This window comes from Prionailurus bengalensis, chromosome B1, assembly GCF_016509475.1.
Source record: "Prionailurus bengalensis isolate Pbe53 chromosome B1, Fcat_Pben_1.1_paternal_pri, whole genome shotgun sequence".
NCBI lineage: Eukaryota > Metazoa > Chordata > Mammalia > Carnivora > Felidae > Prionailurus > Prionailurus bengalensis.
Window position 1 is genome coordinate 31,070,186 of NC_057344.1, and position 21,425 is coordinate 31,091,610.

Sequence of the window (21,425 nt, forward strand, 5' to 3'; positions counted from 1 at the left end):
AGCCAGGTCACGATCTCGCGGTCCGTGAGTTCAAGCCCCGCGTCAGGCTCTGGGCTGATGGCTCAGAGCCTGGAGCCTGCTTCCGATTCTGTGTCTCCCTCTCTCTCTGCCCCTCCCCCGTTCATGCTCTGTCTCTCTCTGTCCCAAAAATAAATAAACGTTGAAAAAAAAATTTTTAAACTTGATTTTACTAACATAAAAGGTTATGTGTATGTGTGATATGACTGCCCTTTGGGTCTTTAAACCAGGGAAAGCAAATAGGTGAATGAGAACAATCACAACTGTTTTTTTATGAAGCAATGTAAACTATGCATTTAACATACCTCTAGACCTCACATACCCGCATTTTTCAAATGGGATAATTTGCTAAAGGCTACCTGACTTGCCCAAAGATATTTAGTAAATAGCAATTGTTTTTTATAACCTAAGTTTGGTTCCCCAAACCTCTGCTAAATCAATGTTTTCCAATGGTGTGGCTCTAATTCGTAGTTCTCACCAGCATGAAGCAAAATTACATTACTTATGATATACTTAATTATTTTATACCGTGATATGCAAATTAATCGCCCATCCTTATTCTGAGACTGTGCCTTTGTTTACTCTTTGGGTGTTAAACTGAACATTCTTTTGAAAAATGGTGTGCGCTAATAAAGGTTTTCTTTTTCCCATTAAAATAAAAAGCGGGGTAAAGCTGTTACTCCTCCGATTTTTTAAAAAAATATTATCTAATCCATGAATTTCAAAGGTCAGGACCCAATTCCACACCAAACAAGAGAACAAGAGTGTCTGCGGGGTTAAGTGAGGGAGGAGTGAGCGCGGGAACCAGGGTGTCAGGTGAAGAAGGACAGAGTTTGAGCTCCCCAGCCTGGCGGAGAAGGAGTAAAGACAACGCAGCCCCGGCCTCCAGGCGCTAAGGGCCGGCGGGAGGCGGTCCGCGCTTTCCCGGGCGCACTCCGAGACCGAGGACGCCCGGCGGCCGGCGAGGGACAGCCAATCCTCAGGGGCAATCACAACCCGCGCTTTGGACCACGGCGCGCCCATGGACCTCGGCCTCTGCGCTCCAGGACTCGACCGACTCCTGCGCGGGGTGGCAGGGGCCTCCTAGCCGGGTTTACTGTCCCAGGGTGAAGCCGGGAACAAGACCTACAGGGCAGCGGGGGCGCACGGCGACGGTCCGGACGTGGCGGAGGACTTGGAGATGCGCGCGGAAGTTAGACCGCCAAGGGGCGCTGTGCAAGCCGGGGAAATCAGAATTCTCGCGATAGGTGAGACTAGGCTTTCCGGAAGTGATTCCCCGGAAGAAGCATGGTTGCCCCCCAGATCTGGCCGGGTTTGCACGCTGAGCTGCCGACGCTATGCAGTCAGATGATGTGAGTGTCCTGTTTTTCTGCCACCTGGGTTCTCCTGCTTTAGGGGGATCAGAAGCAACACTTAGGTGGCCCATTAGCTTCGTGTCGCTCCGTCGAGGCTGCCGGAACCCCGGTTTCCGAGCGTGGAGCTCTCACGTGTCTACCTGGGATCTCCAGCGCTGCCTCAGCGGGGTGAAGGGGCCAGAACAGCGCCAGTCCACAGGGCTGGCTTATTCAGTCCCTGGTGCCCAGCAATGAAGGACTTTGCCTATGGTGTCTCTGGACGTGGGAGGCGCGGGTGGAGGTGAGGTTGGGGATGGTATAGCTAAGTTTAGACTTCAGATTTCCAGATCCCATTCTTCCGTGTTCACGTTACTTGATAATCTTTTTTTTCCTGTGTTCGGATTTTCCTTACATTTGTTCATGGTCTGCCCACGTCATAATTTTTGGAAGCATCCTCGGTTCATTTAATTAGTCCTGGGAAATACAGAAGCGCTGTGTGCCAGGCAGTGTGGTAATTACTGGAGATTTAGTTTTTAATAAGCCAGACAAAAGACCTCTGCTTTTCTGGAGCACTCTGGTGGAGGAGACAGATGGTAAACAAGTGAACATATTTAAAACCGTTGTACTGTGTAATAATACTGTGAAAAGAAGACCAAAGTTGATGAAGGAGAGAGTAATTAGGAGAGACCACTTCAGACAAAGCTGTTGTGGGAAGGTTTCTCTGAATAAAAGACATTTGAGCTGAGATCTAAAAGATGAGAATGAACCGTCATTGAGGGGCTGAGGGAAAAGCAAAATATCTGGGCAGTAGGAACAGTACAATACAAAGGTCTGGATATAAGAGAGAAGGACTGTATTAAAGAATATTGGTGTGACCTGTGCTATAGGAATCCAGGGAAGAGAGAGAGATAATGAAGTTAGATATGTTTGCGGGACAAGCTCATGTAGTGTCTTTTAGGGCTTTTAATGGGAAATGACATCTGACTTTTGTGAAAAGTTGTCTAGTTTTGTGATAGTCTTTTCAAGGAGAGAAAGCATAAGAGCAAGGAAACTAGAGCATGATGAAAATAGTTTCAACCCTGGTTGTAATGGTGGAGATGAAAAGAAGTGGATGCATTTGAGATCTGTATTATCAGTATAACCAAAAAGACTATGTGATGGATTCAATGATGAGGAAAAGGGAGAAATCAAATGATTTCGAATAGTTCATTGGTGGTTTTATTTATGGAGATGGGGAAGGAACACAGTATTCTTTTAAGGGGTGTGGACATGTTAATGTGTATGAGGCCTTTCAGGCTTCTAAGTGGAGATGTCAAGTAGGCAGTTAAATGTATATACAAGTCTGTAGCTCAGGTGAGAAGTCTGACCAGGAGATGACAACTTGGGAGTCATCAACTTACAGATGACATTTAAAGCCACAAGCCTGGGGCGTCTGGGTGGCTCAGTCGGTTAAGCGTCCGACTTCAGCTCAGGTCATGATCTCACAGTTTGTGAGTTCGAGCCCCTTGTCGGGCTCTATGCTGACAGCTCAGAGCCTGGAGCCTTCTTCGGATTCTGTGTCTCCCTCTCTCTCTGCCCCTCCCCCACTCGCACTCTGTCTCTCTCTCCTTCAAAAATAAATAAACATTAAAAAAATAATAATAAATAAAGCCACAAGCCAGAATGAACTCCTAGTTTCCCAGTTTCATTTCCTCCTACCTGTTTCCTATCATCGCCTGCCAAACACACATCCTATAAAATTCCAAAAATGTTGTTGTTTGTTTACATTTCTTTATGTATTAGGCTTTAACTACTTTAGCTGCTTTAAAGCCTTTCCCAGTTCCTCAGGGCAGCCCACTTAAAGACTCTTACAAACTTCTTTTGTGGCACTTAGACTAGTGCTTTGTGATGCTTTGTTTACATTTCTTTCTCCCTAAGTAGAGAGGTAAAACTGTTTAAGGACACTACCTTACTTCATTCAACAAATACTTAAGTGCCTCCTGTGTGTCAGGTTTTAGGATTGTCAGTGCCTTACATAAATTAAGTATACCATCAATGCTGAATGAATAAAGAACACATTAGTTAATAGAGGATAGCAGTAGATGATTTTCTTTGCCCAGATGAGATGAAATTATGGTACATATATCCAACAATCTAGTTCTGTGCAGCCTTTTACAATGGGTAATGAACATACTAAGAAAGTCACAAAATTAATATCTCATTTTTGTTAAAAATATACATATAGGCATACTGTTGCTGGAATGCATATATAGAAAAAATTCGAAAATATTTACAAAATTCTAATGAAGTTTTATCTGTGGGTGAAGGGGTTGTGGTTACTGATAATTTGTATTTTTTTTCCCTACAAGAATCTGCATAAAAAGAAAACAAATCAGACATTTTTAAAATATTTATTTTGAGAGAAAGAGCAGGAGTAGAGGAGGGTGCAGTGAGAGAGAATCCCAAGCAGGCTCTGTGATGTCAGCACAGCCTGTCGCGAGGCTTGAACTCACAAACCGTGAGCACATGACCTGAGCAGGTGGAATCCAGAGTCCAGTGCTTAACCAACTGAACCACCCTGGTGCCCCCACAGATCAAACTGTTTTACAAAGCATGTCTTCCTCCTCTCATTCCTCAAAGACTCCTTTGAGACCTCCTAAGTAAACCAGGGCACTGTGTTTTCCTGGGTTAATACTCCCACCTGTTGGGTCAGAGCAATTGAAATGTGTTCTTACCTTGTCTTGTAGGTTATCTGGGACACACTCGGAAACAAGCAATTTTGTTCCTTCAAAATAAGGTGAGTCTAGATTTGCAACTTGGGCAAAGATTCCTTCAGCTGTCCTCTTGTTAACCCCTCTTACAATTTTTGCTCTTTCCCTCTCATTCTAGAACCAAGACTCAGAGTTTTTGCAGAAATGAATACAGCCTGACTGGACTGTGTAATCGGTCATCTTGTCCCCTGGCAAATAGTCAGTATGCCACTATCAAAGAAGAGAAAGGTAACTCCTTAGTTTGAACTTCCATGAGAACTAGCCAACAGCTTTTAAAAGGATATTCTTTCGTCTCTCTGTAAGTAATATTAACGGTATTTACCTTACCTTGCAGGACAGTGCTACTTGTATATGAAGGTTATAGAACGAGCAGCTTTTCCTAGGCGGCTCTGGGAACGGGTAAGACTTAGGACATAAAATGACAGTGACCCTTGATCAATAACAAAACTGCCACATGCTTTTCTCTCTTCCTTGACCATAGCTACATTAAACTTTTGAAGCCAACCTCATTAGGCCCCTGGGTATCATAGCAGTGAAGGCCCACCTAGTCATTTACCCTCACTCTTCAAGCTTTCTTTTTCTGTTTATAGGTCCGGCTTCATAAAAACTATGAGAGAGCACTGGAGCAAATAGATGAAAATCTAATTTATTGGCCCCGTTTCATTCGACACAAGTGTAAGCAGAGATTCACCAAGATCACCCAGTACCTAATTCGAATTAGAAAACTTACATTAAAGCGACAGTAAGTATTTAGATCATTCATCTATTATGTGTATTTTTTTTAAGTCTGTCTTTCCTTGGATCATTTTATGGAGAGACTCTGAAATGTCTAGTAATGGTTCTTACTAAATTCAGTTTCAGGTAACCTTGTATGATATGCTACGAAGAAAGTTTACCTCTGATTAAAGTTGTGCCCTTTGATCTGTTTAAAAAACAGTGTGGGGGTCGGGGGGGGGGCACCTGGGTAGTTCAGTTGGTTAAGCATCTGAATTTTGATTTCTGCTCTGGTCATGATCTCTCGGTTTGTGGGATCAAGCCCCATGTCGGGCTGCATGCTGACAGGGCAGAGTCTGCTTGGGATTCTCTCTTTCTCCCTCTCTCTCTGTCTTTCCCCTGCTCACACATACGTGTTCGCTTGCGCTCTCTCTCTCTCAAAATAAATAAAAATAAGCTTAAAATAAACAAAAATAAAAAACAATATAGTAGAACTTGATGATCTCCTCCCTGTCTGAAAATCAGCTTCAGGAAATTGTATAACTCCTTGACACAATCATAAAATTAGGGATTTAACAATGACCTAAAAAATGGGGATAAATAAGAATGTCAGAACTTTACTCTGGGTTCACCGAAAATTAATTTTAAAAAGTGATATGAAATCCATGGAATTAATTGGATATCTTACTAAGGAGTGCTAGGTCCTAATACTTTTTCGTTGTGACCTGCAGAGAAAGCTAAAGGTGGCAGTCTTCTACAGACAATTTTTTTTTTTTTATGTTTGTTTTTGAGAGAGAGCATGCGATAGTTGGGGGTCGGGGGAGGGGGGAGCAGAGAGAGGGGCAGGGGACAGAAGACCCGAAGCAGGCCCTGCACTGACAGTAGTGAGCCCCATGCGGGGCTTGAACTCACGGGAGATTGTGACCCGAGTCAAAGTAAGACACTTACCCGACTGAGCCACCCAAGCATCCCTACAGAAAATTCTTTATTTTAGTTAACTGAAGCATTAATCATGAAGCATGGTGAGTGCCCTCAGAAGTCTCAGAATGCTCAAAGAAAACAAAAAGTAAAATAAGCATAAAAATATGTGTAAAAATGTGTGACTTGTAGTATTAACTACTTAGGGAATTACAGGTATATAATGTTAGCTATATTGAGCTGAGCCCTGCAAAATCAACTCCATTCCTATTTTCTCATTTTTTTAAAGGAACACACAAAACATGCCCTTGGGTTTTCTGATAATGTGTTTTATTTTCCATAGGAGGAAGCTTGTTCCCTTGAGTAAGAAGGTGGAGCGGAGGGAAAAAAGAAGAGAGGTAACTTACCCTTCTTGTATTCATAGCTTCTGTGTCTCATTGAGGGTAGGACTCTATAGGTAGGGATCATGAGAAAGATTCAGTCACCATTTCCTGTGAACTGTTTGGGCCTTGGGTAATGGTTCGCTAATAGATAACAGTATTAGTTGCATAAGATATTGGATATTCGTATTTTAAGATTATGATTTTCAGGGCAGGTTAAAATAAGGGTTCTTGGAGATACATTTAATGGAGAACAGAGAAGTACCTTGTCTGAGATTCTTGAAGTTAAGTATTTTAGAAATCAGAATTTTGGGGGACACCTGGGTGGCTCAGTCAGGTAAGTGTCCAACTTTCGCTCTGGTCATAATCTTGAGGTCTGTGAGTTTGAGCCCTGCATCAGGCTCTGTGCTGACAGCTTGGAGCCTGGAGCCCACTTCAGATTCTGTGTCTCCCTCTCTGCCCCTCCCCTGCTCACATTCTGTCTCTCTCTCTCTCAAAAGCTAACATTAAAAGAGAGAGAAATCAGAATTTTGGTATGTTGTTAATCTTATACATTGCATACTACTCAAAGCAGGGTTTGAGCATTCTTTTTTCTTTTTTTTTCCATGGTAAATGTACTCTCTAATTCCCATTCCCTCTTTCCCCCATTCCCCCCAACCCACGTCCCCTCTGGTAACCATCAGTTTTGTATAGTTAAGGATCTGTTTGGCTTTTTTTTTTCCTTGTTTTGTTTCTTAAATACCACTTTCTCTTTATCCATTCATCAATCGACGTACACTTGGGCTGCTCCCATATTTTGGCTATTGTAAATAATGCTGGCATAAACAGAAGGGCGTGTGTAACCCTTTGAATTAGTGTTTTCATTTTTTGGGGTAAATACCAGTAGTGCATTGCCTGCATTGTAGTGTAGTTCCGTTTTTAACTTTTTGAGGGCTCTCCCATACTGTTTCCTACAACAGCTACACCAGTTTGCATTCCCACCGACGGTGCAAACGGGTTTTTCTCCACATCCTCACCAACACTTGATGTTTCTTGTGTTTTTGATTTTAGCCATTCTGACAGGTGTGAGGTGATACCTCATTGTGGTTTTGATTTGCATTTCCCTGATGAGTGATGTTGAGCATCTTTTCACGTGTCTTTTGGCCATCTGGTATCTTTGATGAAATGTCTGTTCATGTCTTCTGCCCATTTTTATTTTTTTTTTAAAGTTTGAGAGAGAGAGAGTGAGTGCGTGTGTGTGTGTGTGTTTGCATGCAAGTTGGGGGGAGGGGCAGAGGGAGAGAGAGAGAATCCCGAGGAGGCTCCGCACTGCCAGTGCAGAGCCCAATGCTGGGCTCAAACCCACGAACCATGAGATCATGACCTGAGCTGAAGTCGGACACGGAACCAACTGAGCCATCCAGGTGCCCCTGCCCATTTTTAAATTGGATTGTTTTTGGGTATTGAGTAGTATCAGTTCTTTACATACTAACCCTTTATCAGATATGTCATTTGCAGATATTTTCTGCCATTGAGTAGGTTGCATTTTAGTTTTGTTGATTGTTTCCTTTGCTGTACAGAAATATTTTTTTTATTTAAAAAAAAAATTTTTTTTTCAACGTTTATTTATTTTTGGGACAGAGAGAGACAGAGCATGAACGGGGGAGGGGCAGAGAGAGAGGGAGACACAGAATCGGAAACAGGCTCCAGGCTCTGAGCCATCAGCCCAGAGCCTAGCGCGGGGCTCGAACTCACGGACTGCGAGATCGTGACCTGGCTGAAGTCGGACGCTTAACCGACTGCGCCACCCAGGCGCCCCAGAAATATTTTAATATAACCTCAATAATTTATTTTTGCATGTATTTGCCTCAGGAGACATAACTAGAAAAATGTTGCTATGGCCAATGTCAGAGATTACCACCTGTTCTCTCTTCAAGGATTTTTATGGTTTGGGTCTCATATTTAGGTCTTTAATCCATTTTGAGTTTATTTTTGTGTGTATGGTGAAAGGAAAGGGTCCAATTTCATTCTTTTGCCTGTGGCTCTCTGGTTTTCCCAACAGTGTTGTTGAAGAGACTTTTTCCTGTTGAATATTTTAATTCTCCTTTGTCAAAGATTAATTGATGATATAATTATAAACTTTTTTCTGGGTTTTCTGTTTTATTCCATTGATTTATGTGTCTATTTTTTTTTTAATTTTTAAAAAAAAATTTTTTTTTGACATTTATTTTTGAGACAGAGAGAGAGCATGAACGGGGGAGGGGCAGAGAGAGAGGGAGACACAGAATCTGAAGTAGGCTCCAGGCTCTGAGCCATCAGCCCAGAGCCCGACGCAGGGCTCGAACTCACGGACCGCGAGATCGTGACCTGAGTCGAAGTCGGACGCTTAACCGACTGAGCCACCCAGGCGCCCCTTATGTGTCTATTTTTATGCCAGTACCATACTGTTTTAATTACTACTGCTTGGTAATATAACTTGAAATCTGGAATTGTGATACCTTCAGTTTTTTCTTGTTCAACATTGCTTTGCCTGTTCAGGGTCTTCTGTGGTTTTACTATTTGTTCTAGTTCTGTGAAAAATGCTATTGGTATTTTGATAGAAATTGCATTAAATGTGTAGATTGCTTTGGTGTAGGGACATTTTAACAAGATTTGCTCTTCCAGCCCCATGAGTCTTTCCATTTTTTTGCATCACCTTGAATTTATCAGTGTTTTATAGTTTTCAGAATACAGGTCTTTCATCTCTTTGGTTAAGTTTATTCCTAGATATTTTATCATTTTTGATGTAATTGTAAATGAGATTGTTTTCTTAATTTTACTTTCTGCCGCTTCATTGTTAGTGTATAGGAATGCAACAGATTTCTGTACATTGATTTTGTATCCTGTGACTTTACCGAATTCATTGATCAGTTCTAGTAGTTTTTTGGTGGAGCCTTCAGGGTTTTCTATATATACAGTGTCATGTCATTTGCATATAATGAGAATTTTACTTCTTCCTTACCAGTTTGGTTTGCCTTTTATTTCTTTCTGTTGTCTGATGGCTGTGGCTAGGACTTCTAGTACTATATTGAATAAAAGTGGTGAGAGTGGACATCCTTGCCTTGTTCCTGACCTTACGGGAAAAGCTGTTTTTCCCCATTGATGATGATGTTGGCTGTGCGTTTTTCAAATAAGGCCTTTATTATGTTGAGATATGTTCCCTCTAGACCTAGTTTGCAGAGGGTTTTTATCACGAATGGTTGCTGTACTTTGTCAAATGCTTTTTCTGCATCTATTGAAATGATAATATGGTTTTTATCGTTTCTCCTAATGATACGTATGTATCATGTTATTTTGTGAATGTGGAACCACTCTTGCATCCTGGGAATAAATCCCACTTGATCGTGGTATGTGATTTTTTTTTAAAGCAAGAGGGGAAAAAAGTGATTTTTTTTTTTTTTTTTAACTTCTACAGGCTGAAATAGTACTAAGGAAGTAAATGAGTTTACTCAAATTTTTCTGTTACAGGAAAAGGCATTAATAGCTGCTCAGCTGGACAATGCCATTGAAAAGGAATTGCTGGAGCGACTGAAACAAGATACGGTGAGAAAGCTAGGAAGTTTGGGATATAAATTTCACTTTTTAGACAGTAACATCATGCTAGGAAATAGTGGGAAGTGTGTTTTACTTTCAAAGATGCTGGAAAGATCTTCACCTTGATTTTGTTCCTGGAATAGAACAAATATACAGGCCTTGGCTTCCCCGTCTTAGTTCGTGAACATGAACACGAAAGGTGCCCTGGTTACCCTTGATGTTCCATCCAGCAAAGAGACCTTTCCCTTTAGCACCATACTGTGAACTCCTGTTCCTGGCGCAACGGTTTCAGAGCTCTAGATAAGAAAAGGCATGCAGTTCTGATCCTCCTGCGTATTACCCTAGTCTAAGGTTCTTTAAAAGGAGTTAAATCTTCTTAAAAATTAGTGTCATTTATGAGACAAAACGGATAGAACTTATTTTTCCCGTATTATTTCCTATCAGCAAATTTACATTTGTTCCAACCCACTGATTTTATAAACTACTAAGTTTATAGTGTTTGGTATTAACCACTGATTACTTAAATGTCAGAAATGGGCTTGTAAAGGCACTGTTGGCTCTAGGCTTGAAATTAATATAGAAAAATTATTATCCATCACATTAAGTATTCTCATTTAATCACTGAGGAGAAAACAGTATGTCATCGGACAGTGGACTTCAAGTGTAAAATCCAGATGTTGTTAAAGCCAGTCTGTATTTATGTTCTTCAGTATGGCGACATCTACAACTTCCCCATTCATGCCTTCGACAAGGCCCTGGAACAGCAGGAGGCAGAGAGTGACTCTTCAGATGCTGAGGAAAAAGATGATGAAGAAGTAAGCCTTGTTTGTTCGTTTGTGCTTCCTAAAGCAGTAACCTGTAGACCTAGATCTCTTTATATGTACTTGAGTGACAGAACAGCATTTTCACTCCCCTACCCAAAAATAATTATTTGGTCCTTTTTTTTCTATCATGAATTAATTTTAGTTCAGTCAACAAACTATTAACACGTTGGATTTTAATCTTACTTATTGGCATTCTGAGATTTTTCCTGCAAGGGGACAAATGAAGAATCCTCATCAGCTGACAGAATATACCATTCAGGAACCTGAAATTTATACAGGATTTAATTTCACTATTAATATAGGGGAGGTACTTGAGTGATAGTCTTTTAGAAAAAGGCCAGATTTAGCAGGTAATTGCTAATCACATGGTGTGCTCATACAGGCACATAGGTGTACTTTTCCTAGTAGTGACCCTTTTTTGATATTTGAAATTAATAGATTTAAGTGTTTGTAAAGCCTTTCTAATGTACTTTTTTTTTTTTTAGCAAACTAAAATGATCTAATGATTTGTATTAGGCATGAGAATTGATGTCCCTAAAATGTTTTAATTCAGAAGTATTAAACTTGGAAATAATTAGATTTTGGTTGGGACTAAGTAAGTAGACTATGATTCTGTTTGTTACTGTTGCACTTATCAAAGAATAGAATTAGATGTGTGAGCTGAATTTTCATTCTGTATTTTCAACTTAACAGTTATGTTTTTGTTTTAGGATGTGGGAAAGAGAGAGTTTGTGGAAGATGATGAGGTGGATGAGAGTGACATAAGTGATTTTGAGGTGAGATTTATGGGCAAAAAATTGACCTATGACCTTCAGAGAATAGAACGTTTCTGAACACACACAGAGGCAGATAAATTGCCTAGTTCTAAATTGAGAGGACGATGAAAGGAGTTGGGGAGATGCATCTAGCATTTTCTCTCTTTTTTTCCTCTCTCCATATCAGGATATGGATAAGCTGGATGCCAGTAGTGATGAAGATCAGGATGATAAATCCTCCAGTGAGGAAGAAGAAAAGGCCCTTGATGCCAAACATAAAGGCAAAACACCCTTGAAAGGACCTTTGCGGAGGAAACGAGCCTACGTAGAGATAGAGTATGAGCAGGAGACAGAGCCTGTGGCCAAGGCCAAAACCACATGACCTCCCTTCAGACATCTGCAACAGGACTGAACATTTTCAGTATCCTCCTTTCTTTTACCTTAACCATGTATATACCTCCAGGTTTTGCTCTTTCATACAGTATTTCACACAATATTTGTGTCTTTAATATTTATGCTGCTTCTGTGGGGCAAGGAAATCTGGGAGTGGAGAAAGCCTTAAGTTGTGAACAGAGTATTTTTATAGTGTTGGCATATGTTTTGAAGTAACAGCTTGAGCCCAAGAAGCTTAACAGATGAATCTGTGGGTGTAAATATTTCTAAATTTTAAATGCTACCCACCTGTTTTCCTTGGTATCCTTCTCCCCCACCCCCCCTCAACTTTATTTAGAAATGTTCAGATTTCAGTTTTTTCTTGTTCTCCTTTCCCTACTTCTGTGGGAATAAAAGAAGGAAAAAGAACTAAGTTGCACTGTTGAGTGTAAAAATACCTTTTTTCTTAAATGATTCCATGTATACAGTTGGAACAAGAAGAAAAGTCTTCCTGTTTTAGGAAAGTAAGACAAATCTTAAGTTCCATCGTAGGGCGTGCCTTCAGAAACCTGCTGGACTTTTCTGATACAGTTCACCACCTTGGTGTCTTCACAGCTTTGGAGAATTTTGACCAGGAGACCCTGAAATATGAAACCAAACAGGCTTTTTCTTTTTAATTGATACTTCTGTTCCTTTTACCTCGGTTCTTGTTTCTCGGAACCATGTTCAAAGAGAAAGAATGGATGAGACTAGGGAACAGTTCATGGAACAGGTGTAACTTTAAAAGCTGTGTTGGCATGTAGGCAGATGTCCTGCTGGCTCAGGAAGCAGCACACTGATCCCAGCCGATGCAAATTAGATTGGATCCAGGACTTGAAAACTGCCAGAGATTAAAGAGCCAGTACGAAGTAATTTGAATAAACTGATAACACAACAAACAATACTCTATAAATATTGTTAGGATATGAATTTTTTTCATGCTGCTTTATAACCTGAAGATTTCTAAGTGGGATAAGAAATGAGGCAATAGTTTATAAATATATGTAAATATACACACAGCCATTATATGCTTTGGCTATGACAAGTTAACTTTTGTGGCATGTGAAACTAAAGAATTCCCATGTGGAAAAGTAAGGATAAATAAAAATGCAGGTGCCCTGGAAAAACTGGAAGCATTTCTGGGATCTGAATTACTCTATATTATTACTTCTTGGTGGCTTATAGCTCATTATTTAAAAAAAAAATCCTTAAAAAAAAATCAGATATAACAGAACTTAAATTTTAAGAACTCTTAGTCTTTTGCCCATTTTCTATCCTCACCCCAGAGACATCTCCTGAGCCTCTTGCCTTTTGGCCTAAATACCTCGAATAGCTTTAAAAGTTGAATAAGTTAATCCGCCTTTATTGAAGGTTAGAGGGCTCCCAGGTGAAAACCTGAACCATGCATGTTCATTTACAGACTTGGTCAGGCATGTGAACAGTAAATTATAATCAATCATAGGAGCTTCCTAAGGACCAGGTTGCAGACTCTTACCTTCACTTGTCCTTGACAACAGTGGTCCAGGAGAATCAGGCAATCTGTGGCCTCTTCTAACAAGGCGCTCTTAACAGGCTCAGGTGTAAGGTTTGGATCCCTTGCTACATCACAGATCAGTTTCAAGAGAGCCTTCAATAAGACCACACGTCTACAGGCAACTCTGGAATCAGGAAGAAAAAAGTTACATTCGTCCTCTAAAATCAGGATATTAAAACTGAGACTTCCAAGGCCATCTAAGTTGTAAAGCCCTTATTTCCTAAATGAAGGAACTGAAGTTAAATGACTTAGGAGACCAGGGAGCTGGAAGCAGAACTAGAGACCAGACGCCAGATTTCTGAACTCATTTTGAGCCCTTTTTTCTGCAGCATGGCTCCAATACACATACTCTGGCCTGCCAAGCCAGAAGCTTGGTTCTACTGTAAGGAAATCGCCCCACCTGGAAAGTGAGAAGTGGGATCTCCCCTTACCAGGGGCTTTTACTTTGGGCCAGAGAACAGGAGATGGCCTACAGTCCTTTAACTTACACAGTCATAGGCCTGGAAACTTAAAATGAAGTGAAATATGCTTGGCTTCTGGGACCTAATTGTAATTAGAATTTTCTGTTATTTAATTCCAGATCCTAGCTTTTACCCTCAGTTAAGCCCAGCCCATTTAACTTCAACTTCTTAGCATTTTTGAAAGTTTTTATTTTGATGAAAAAAAGTTCTGGAAAAGGACAGTGGTGATGGTTGTACAAAATCGTGAAGGTACTTAATGCCACTGAATCCATTTTAAATGGCAAACTGTATGTAGTTTTTCTTACAATAAAAAAACAAAACAAAAAAGCCTTAAAAGCCTTAATGGAAGCTGAACAATAATGGAACTTGTAGTGCAAAAATATGCACAGTAAACCATATCTCTGGACAGAAATGTGACTGGGAGAATAAAAGTTTACATCCCTTGATCTAGTAAGTACTTAACGATTTCCTATACTGTTCGCTGCTCAGTCCTCCACCTATCGTCAACATAAAACCTGCTGTTTCCCACTCCCCAGCCCCCCCTCGTGCCATACAGGGCACTGATTTTCTCACCTTCCTACTTGGGCTTGCCAATCCCGACTTGGAAGCTTAGTCTCTGCTCTTTAAAGACCTGCCAATGTTAACTGGATTCAATTTCTTTCATCCATCTATTCAGTCTATTTTAGTCTATTCATTCTTCAAATATTTGTGTATTTAAGAACCAGGTACTGGTTAAACTTTCATATACTCAATATACCAAAGTAGTGGTGTTACAGTTCAGTGGAGGAGAAAGACTGTAAGTAAACCAAGGCAGTCCAGTTCCAGATGTAACTAAGGGAAAAGGTTGGGTACATCCTAAGGAAATGAGAGTACTGTGGTTCAGAACAGATACAGATGTTAGAGCACTGGACTCCAGCTGAATTAAACTTTGTTGATGCAAGAAAGTATTTTGCTGACTTAACATGTTTCCCTTCCACTTTATTGTTCCTGACACCACCTCAAGCCAGAGTTGGAATGCTTTCTAAGCAATGATATTCTCAGTATTCTCCTGGTCACTGCTCCACACATGTTCAGTAATGAGCTATGAACTATGAGTATGAGTAATGAACTATGAAGTTCTCTGTTCTTAATTAGATTTCAAAAACCTTAGGGTGAACAAAGTTAAGCATGTCTATTACAGCACTTCTAAGTGGACTCTGAAATTCTAATATGCATTATAAATTGAGGGATATACACCTGAAGTAACAATGGGTGTATTTTATCTTTTCAATGCAACTTCAGTTCAAAATTCAATAGCAATGTAAAAACAGGCCTGTCCTTAATACTTTGTACTGAAAGTATACCTGGACAAGTTCTGAAGTGAAAACTGGCTGAGTTTTGTCCCTCTTGGCCCACCTGCCTGCTTGGCTGTTTTACCTGGGCCAAGTGTACTGCATGAGAAGTTTTAAGGTTTCCAGTGTCTTCAGTCTAGCCTCCTCCTCTGGCCCATCGTAAACCTCCAGGTAGCCGATGATGACTCGCTCCAGCCTCTTCAAGTGCCGGACAGTTAGGATCCCCAACCTGAAAAGGGAAGAGAAGATGTGGCACCATAGGGATGAACTTGAGGGGTGCGGCCAGACCAGCGGCCGGGCACTCGCCTCTTCACAAACGCTGGCAGGTTTCTTGCATAGGTCCTACGTAAGAGAAGGCGGTGCTCTGGCTCCATGTGGGTCAGGATCAACTGCAGCACCTCGTCACAGTGTGTGGTGGGTCGAGCCCCACCTCCCTTCCAGTGCAGGCCTTTCTCCAGGACGGGGAATAAGTCCAGCAGACACGAGAGCACAGCCTAGGAGGAAGTAACAGAAAAGAAGCGTTTGTTCATTTGCATTCACTGACTCGTCTAGCACCCTTATTAATCTGTCTGTGGGGTCCACATTATAGAATTCTGAAAGATACTAGTAAAAACACAGGAAGTGTATATTATTTTTAATGTTTTTTTTTGAGAGAGCGCATGAGTGGGGGAAGGCAGAGAGAGGGGCAGAATCCCAAGCAGGCTCTGTGCTATCAGTGCAGAGCCCAACATGGGCTTGGAACTCCCAAATCGTGAAATCATGACCTGAGCCAAAATCAAAAGTCAGATGCTTAACTGACTGAGCCACCCAGGCACCCCAAGTGTATGTTACTTTATATTCTTTTTTTTTTTTTTTTTTTTTAGCGTATATTTTTGAGAGGGTATAAGCAGGGGAGGCGCAGAGGGAAAGAGACAGAATCTGAAGCAGGCTGCAGGCTCTGGGCTGTTGGCACAGAGCCCGATGTGGGGCTTGAACTCATGAACTAAGATCACGAGCTGAGCCAAGTTGGACACTTAACCAACTGAGCCACCCAGGCACCCCTTACTTTATATTTTCAAATTTGTTTTACGTTATCTCCAAACAAGTTAACATCTACTCAGGACTGTTCTTTGCTAAGCTATGAAATGGGACTTCATGAGCACACCTGGGACTAACCCAAATTAATTTTTTTTTCATGTTTATTTCTTTATTTTGAGAGAGCCTGAGGAGGGGAGGGTTAGAGAGAGAGCAAGAGAGAATCCCGAACTAGTGAGATCATGACCTGAGCCGAAATCAAGAGCTGGATGCTCAACTGACTGAGCCACCCAGGCGCCCCAGACTTTAACACAAATTTTAGGAGTCTAAGTCCATTGCCATTAAATAAGTTTATAAAGTTTATAAATAAGTAGTTATACGTACTTACAGTAAAACCACTCCTGAACAGAATCTAAGATGGTCCTCATCTGTGTCCAGTTTGACCTACCCTATCTGAAGTTTCAGTGTCAAGGCAGTCCCTTCTAGCTCTCCTGAGATTTTTGGTTTTTCTATGAGTTTTGCTTTGTTTTTAAACCACCATCTAAAGAGCCCTAAACTTTTTGGCTCTTAGTACCTGGATCCTCAATTTAATACCTAAATTAATATTTAAAATGAAAGGTGGCAGGGGGACAAGGGAAGGGAGGGCAGGCACAAAAAAGGTTATTTCCACCTCTGATTTTATATAACTTCTTTTCTCTGTCTTCAGAATGTTCTCCCATCCTAAGAAAGTTCTATTCATCCGTCAAATATCACCTCCTTCCCAAATCCTAAAACCATCCCAACACCACCAAACCTGGTTAACTGCCTTTTGCTGGACATGTGCTGCCCTTTATACAAATGTCTTTTAATAGATTTATCACTCTGCACTGTAGACATGTAAAAATACTCATTTATTTACATGTCTTTCCAAAGGGTTTCTTTTTAATTTTTTTAATGTTTATTTATTTTTGACAGAGAGAGAGGCAGAGCGTGAGTGGGGGAGGGGCAGAAAGAGAGGGAGACACAGAATCCAAAGCAGGCTCCAGGCTCTGAGCTGTCAGCACAGAGCCCGACGTGGGGCTCGAACTCACAGACCGAGAGATCGTGACCTGAGCCGAAGTCGGTCGCTCAACCGACTGAGCCACCCAGGCGCCCCTCAAAGGGTTTCTTAAAGCCAGAAAGGCTTTAAGATTCATTGATTTGATTCATTCATTCTTGGAACGGACAGTGGTTACTAGCACACAGTAGGTATTTAATGTGTATTGGATGAAAGAATGGCACTGGAACATCTAACCTACAAGTTAGAGTTTCAACTGTGAGTTCATAGAGAGGAGCAGAGAAGAACACTTAAGATTAGTAAAACAGAACTTTTCACACATAAAACCACCCTCAAATAATGTGTAATTGACCCAGATGAAGATAAAACACTGGCTTTTCTGTGGAGACTCAGCAATGTGGATGCCTGCTCAGTATTGAGACATTTTCACGAGTCATTTGCTACCTCTTTATTTTCAAGTTGGCCCTGACTTAGTTATCATCCTCATTTTCCAAGAGAGGAAAAGGGCTCAACTATTCTTATTCGCACAATGCCACCTTCTCCTCGAATTTGAGAACTGAGACTCACAGCCAATAAACAAATCGTAGGGTTACCTGGATGAGGCGGTACTCCGGTGTGTACAGGTGGTTGAAAAGGGCGTGGTAGAGGACCTGGGCTCTGTTATACTGGAGCAAATCAGCAGCTGGCTGCAAGCAAATTACCCCGTTAAAAGCTTCCCAACGGTGCCAAACCATGGATGATTTTCGAACTTGAATTACGGGTACGTAGGGTCTATTACACCAAAGGATTCACAATAGCACTCTCGGCAAAGTGGTGCAGTGGAAGGGTGCTGGGCCCAGAACAGCACCCTCTACTTCTGTGTATACTTTTTTAAAGCTCCACAACACATACTTAAGAGGGGAAGAAAAAAAAAAAAGTTTCCTTGAGTAACAGCTTGCGCATTTGGGTGTAATCCCTTTCAGTTTCCGATTCTTTTGCTCCTTGAAAGCCAACTGTTAATTATTTAAGGTCTGGTTATTCATTTTGACACGCGTGAGCATGGCCCAGGTGTCTTCCACATATTACCTACGAGACACAATCTACTAGGCTGGCAGAAGGAAAATATAAAGAAAAAATATAAAGAAGTGATTTTTTTCACGTAACGGCATTAATGGAAAGTTAATAGGAAATATGAAAAGGCAAGAATAGTGATATCATGACTCAGTCTGTCCCATCAACACAGATGACAAAGTGCAGAGGTCGCTCACCACATTAAGCACGATGTGACGGAGGCAGTGGACACCCAGTATTTTGTTCTCTGTTTGATAGTCATCCGAGATGAGCAGCGATGGGGGAAGTATCCTCTCCAGATGTTGGTTCAGCCAGGGTCGAGAGACCTGCTGCAGAGTCCATGAGAAAACATGTTTTGTGGCAGGGTTATTCTTCCAGGATTCTCTATATGGGAATGTGAAACCACAGGAAGTAAAGTGATACAGTGTTAGCTAGCAAAAAAAAAAAAAAAAAAAAATTAAACTCTTCAAGCTAATAAAGCATTATCTTGCCCTTGAAAAAAATACATACCCCATAAGATATCTCTTGATGTTACGCATACTAAATCAAAATAACTTACACTAAATACATTTAATAATCACCCAGGGCTCTGGGTCTAAAGCTAATCCAATGAGAAGGATCCATTTATAACCAACAGCTTGTAAAGAATCTGTGGGTGGTTACAGAGAAGACGTGCTGACACGGGAGAGAAGTAAAGGAAATGTCTTCAAGCATCACTATGATTATTGTAAGGGAGTAAATGAGTCAATATTTGAACAGCAATTTACAACTTATAAAGTGGGTTTACACACTTAACTAACCTTCAAAATAACTCTGTAATAGATAATATTATCTTTATATTACAAAAAAATGAAACAGGTTCAGAGAAGCCCTCTGACCTGGTTCTACTCAGAAGCAATAAAAAGAAGTACCAGACTACCTCCAAACCAAGCCTTTGAACTCCAAGTTCCTGGTAAGTGAGAGTTATGTACACATTTTTTCTCTCATCACTCTGGTGTTACAAATACTAACATAATAGCAGGCAGAACTGACAGAAAACACTTTAGCTAACAGCAATCTATAGGGTGTTTTTCATCCCAAACACTGCTTCCATATCTAATAACCATCCTTATCTAATAACTGTTGATGAGTTTCAAGATCCCCGAGTTTAAATTCAAACCACTTAAGTTTAAATCCTCTCCAAATCCCATTCTCACCTAACTGAAGAAAGTTCAGTATAAATAATTTGAACAGAACTTCCAATGCCAAGGGCAGTTGTCAGGAGGATGGCAAAGAGCACTAGAAAATGGGGAGTCTGAAGACCGGGGCTCTAATGTAGAATTTGCCAATGTCTAATGTCATTTATAGCAAATCACAACCTTTCTGGGCCTTAAGAAATCTCCTATTACAACACCTTTATCTTATTGATGAAGAAACTCAAGTTTCTTTGAGCTCTAACATTCTAAAACGTTAGGCTGAAGCTCAAGTAAGTAGCTCTCTCAAGAATACTCACTTATTCAAATCGGGTTTAAGAAGCTCCATTATTAAAATAAATCTCCCTTTCTCATCTTCATTTTCTCCGTGCAGAAATCCTGCCACAGAACCACACTCAGTAACTTGAAGGAGTAAGGCGAGCACCTCTCCAGCAACGTCATGGGATCTTGGGCTGGTCCATGGTTGCTCCAAGCTGTGTGTGACCGCAAAAATATAGATGGGTCCTGCCAAGTCACGTAGGCCTGTCTTCCACTTAGGGCAAACCAAGGAATTCTTAGCCGCCTCAAATTTCCCCAAGAGTTTAAGAAATACTAAGCCAACTGCTGCCGCTTTCTCGGCCACTTCAGAGTAACCATGACCTCTACCTTCCTGCTCCTTGGGTGGGGCTGCATACTTCTCCAGGGCTTTTGCCACCTGCCCCAGCACTTCGGGCATTCCGTGGAGCGATGTGCCACTCCCCTCAAAAAACTGATCGCGTTCTGTGGCTTCTATGAGAGCACCGAGGTCCTGAACTGCTGCACTTTTGCCCTTGCCCTGTCGGGACTCCTGGCTGGTAAGGCGGTGCAAAATCTGGGAGAAGGACTGTCCGAGGGCCGAGGAAGGCCACTCTCCCGGCAAGGAAGTGCCTTCCCGCGATGGGGATTCCCGAGAGCGGTCATGCTCCATTTCTCGGACTGCGGCAGTGATGAGCTGGTCTCCCCCAGAGAACCAAGATGGAGGCAAGGGGGGGGGGGGGGGCGGGTCTGCTAGAGAAAGATCACTCGGATGCTGGAATTCTCCCGAAGGAAACAACTAAAGCCAAATAAAATGGCAAGACGTCCGGGGGACGGAGGACCAAGAGTCTAACCAGCATAATAAAAGTAAAGTCTGTAGAGGAAAAGGTGCAGGAAAGGGAAAGGAGCCTCTCTGGGAGTAAGAGAATCTCAGACTCCCAAAGGATGATTAAAAACAAAAACAAAACCCTAAGAGTTTAAGAAATAACCCCCTAAGGTATGAGCAGAACACCTCCACGGGCACCTCCAGACCTTCCCGCACGCCCTGTGCCCATCAGGATCCGGACCTAGTTATCCTCGCTGCCGCAAAGCACAAAGCTAGCTTCCGCTGATATTGAGGCAACACTTCGTCATTTCACGACCTACTGTCGTAAAGCAACAGAGAATCGGGTTCCAGAAAAGGTGGCGTTTGGGCGAAAAATTTGCATAGATAGATCCTCTTGCTAGTTTTGTTTCTGTTTCCATTTAGTAAGGTAGGAACAAAAGAAGAACATCGATAATGTCTGAAAAGTGTACAGGATTTTACGGATGAGACTGAGTGTATAAGTACTATGTATGTCACCCTTTCTGAAAAGTCAGTGGGACATCCTCGGGACTCCTTAACAGAAAACAGGTCTCGATCCTTTTGTAGTTCATAAGCGTGATGATTGGGTGTTCACGCCGTTGTGTGACATGTGCCACCCTTAAACCTTGTTACGACGCTGGCACATTACCCGTCTGACGTGAACTTGGGAGGATCCTTTTACTCTTCCAGTGATGCAAAAAGTTAGTGTCCTTTATATCCGTCGGTGTCCTGGTTGCAGGTTGTCACGCTTATTTTCTAGTTGGATTCGAGTACTAGCTTTCTGGTTCCATACCAGGTGTTAGTACCCGGGAGCCGGCGTTTTTAAGTGGCTACCCGTGGGTTGCGGGGAGTCAGTTGCCAGTGTCCGGCGAGGATGGACTTCCGAAGTCTGACCACTCCCACCCCGGCGCGGGGGGCCTTCCAGCAAGAAGAGTGGTTCGGGCGGCGCGGTCGCGCCGGGGGCCGGCTCTCGAGTGTGAGCCCCCTGCGCTGCGGTGTGGCCACGCGCAGTACTGGGCTCTGGGCGGCAGGC

General features: G+C 41.9%; 2 protein-coding genes and 1 non-coding gene across 5 annotated transcripts; 2 read left to right on the forward strand and 1 right to left on the reverse strand.

Annotated features, from left to right (window-relative positions):
- The first annotated feature begins 1,258 nt into the window (after positions 1-1,258).
- Positions 1,259-12,789, forward strand: MAK16 (MAK16 homolog). The gene is made up of 10 exons (XM_043561226.1): positions 1,259-1,370; positions 4,079-4,128; positions 4,221-4,330; positions 4,437-4,501; positions 4,693-4,844; positions 6,078-6,132; positions 9,601-9,675; positions 10,377-10,481; positions 11,201-11,266; positions 11,433-12,789. The coding sequence occupies exons 1-10, from the start codon at positions 1,356-1,358 to the stop codon at positions 11,625-11,627; spliced, it is 888 nt and encodes a 295-aa protein (XP_043417161.1). The 5' UTR covers positions 1,259-1,355; the 3' UTR covers positions 11,628-12,789.
- TTI2 (TELO2 interacting protein 2) lies at positions 10,267-20,661 on the reverse strand. 3 transcript variants are annotated; one of them, XM_043561198.1, is made up of 8 exons: positions 19,575-20,661; positions 18,280-18,466; positions 17,626-17,718; positions 15,289-15,476; positions 15,068-15,211; positions 13,152-13,314; positions 12,076-12,258; positions 10,267-10,458 (listed from the first exon to the last, which is right to left on the reverse strand). In XM_043561198.1, the coding sequence occupies exons 1-7, from the start codon at positions 20,219-20,221 to the stop codon at positions 12,154-12,156; spliced, it is 1,527 nt and encodes a 508-aa protein (XP_043417133.1). In that variant the 5' UTR covers positions 20,222-20,661; the 3' UTR covers positions 10,267-10,458; positions 12,076-12,153. The 3 variants fall into 3 exon arrangements, with proteins under 3 accessions (XP_043417133.1, XP_043417150.1, XP_043417141.1); XM_043561215.1 differs by lacking the exon at positions 17,626-17,718 and having other exon boundaries at positions 19,575-20,643; XM_043561206.1 differs by lacking the exons at positions 10,267-10,458; positions 12,076-12,258 and adding an exon at positions 12,378-12,497 and having other exon boundaries at positions 19,575-20,623.
- Positions 20,662-20,947: 286 nt separating this feature from the next.
- LOC122479298 lies at positions 20,948-21,051 on the forward strand. Its single transcript, XR_006296342.1, has one exon. It is a non-coding gene; the product is annotated as a small nucleolar RNA U13 (small nucleolar RNA).
- Positions 21,052-21,425: the final 374 nt, after the last annotated feature.

Bases quoted from the DNA above. Each gene is read 5' to 3' on its own strand.
- MAK16 (XM_043561226.1), top strand. The intron at 4,502-4,692 runs GTAAGACTTAGG...TTCTGTTTATAG, and splicing joins CTAGGCGGCTCTGGGAACGG to GTCCGGCTTCATAAAAACTA. The intron at 4,845-6,077 runs GTAAGTATTTAG...TATTTTCCATAG, and splicing joins AAACTTACATTAAAGCGACA to GAGGAAGCTTGTTCCCTTGA.
- TTI2 (XM_043561198.1), bottom strand. From the start codon at position 20,221: ATGGAGCATGACCGCTCTCGGGAATCCCCATCGCGGGAAGGCACTTCC. The intron at 17,719-18,279 runs GTGAGCGACCTC...ATTTGCTTGCAG, and splicing joins GTCACATCGTGCTTAATGTG to CCAGCTGCTGATTTGCTCCA. The intron at 15,477-17,625 runs GTAACCCTACGA...ACTTCCTCCTAG, and splicing joins CGGAGTACCGCCTCATCCAG to GCTGTGCTCTCGTGTCTGCT.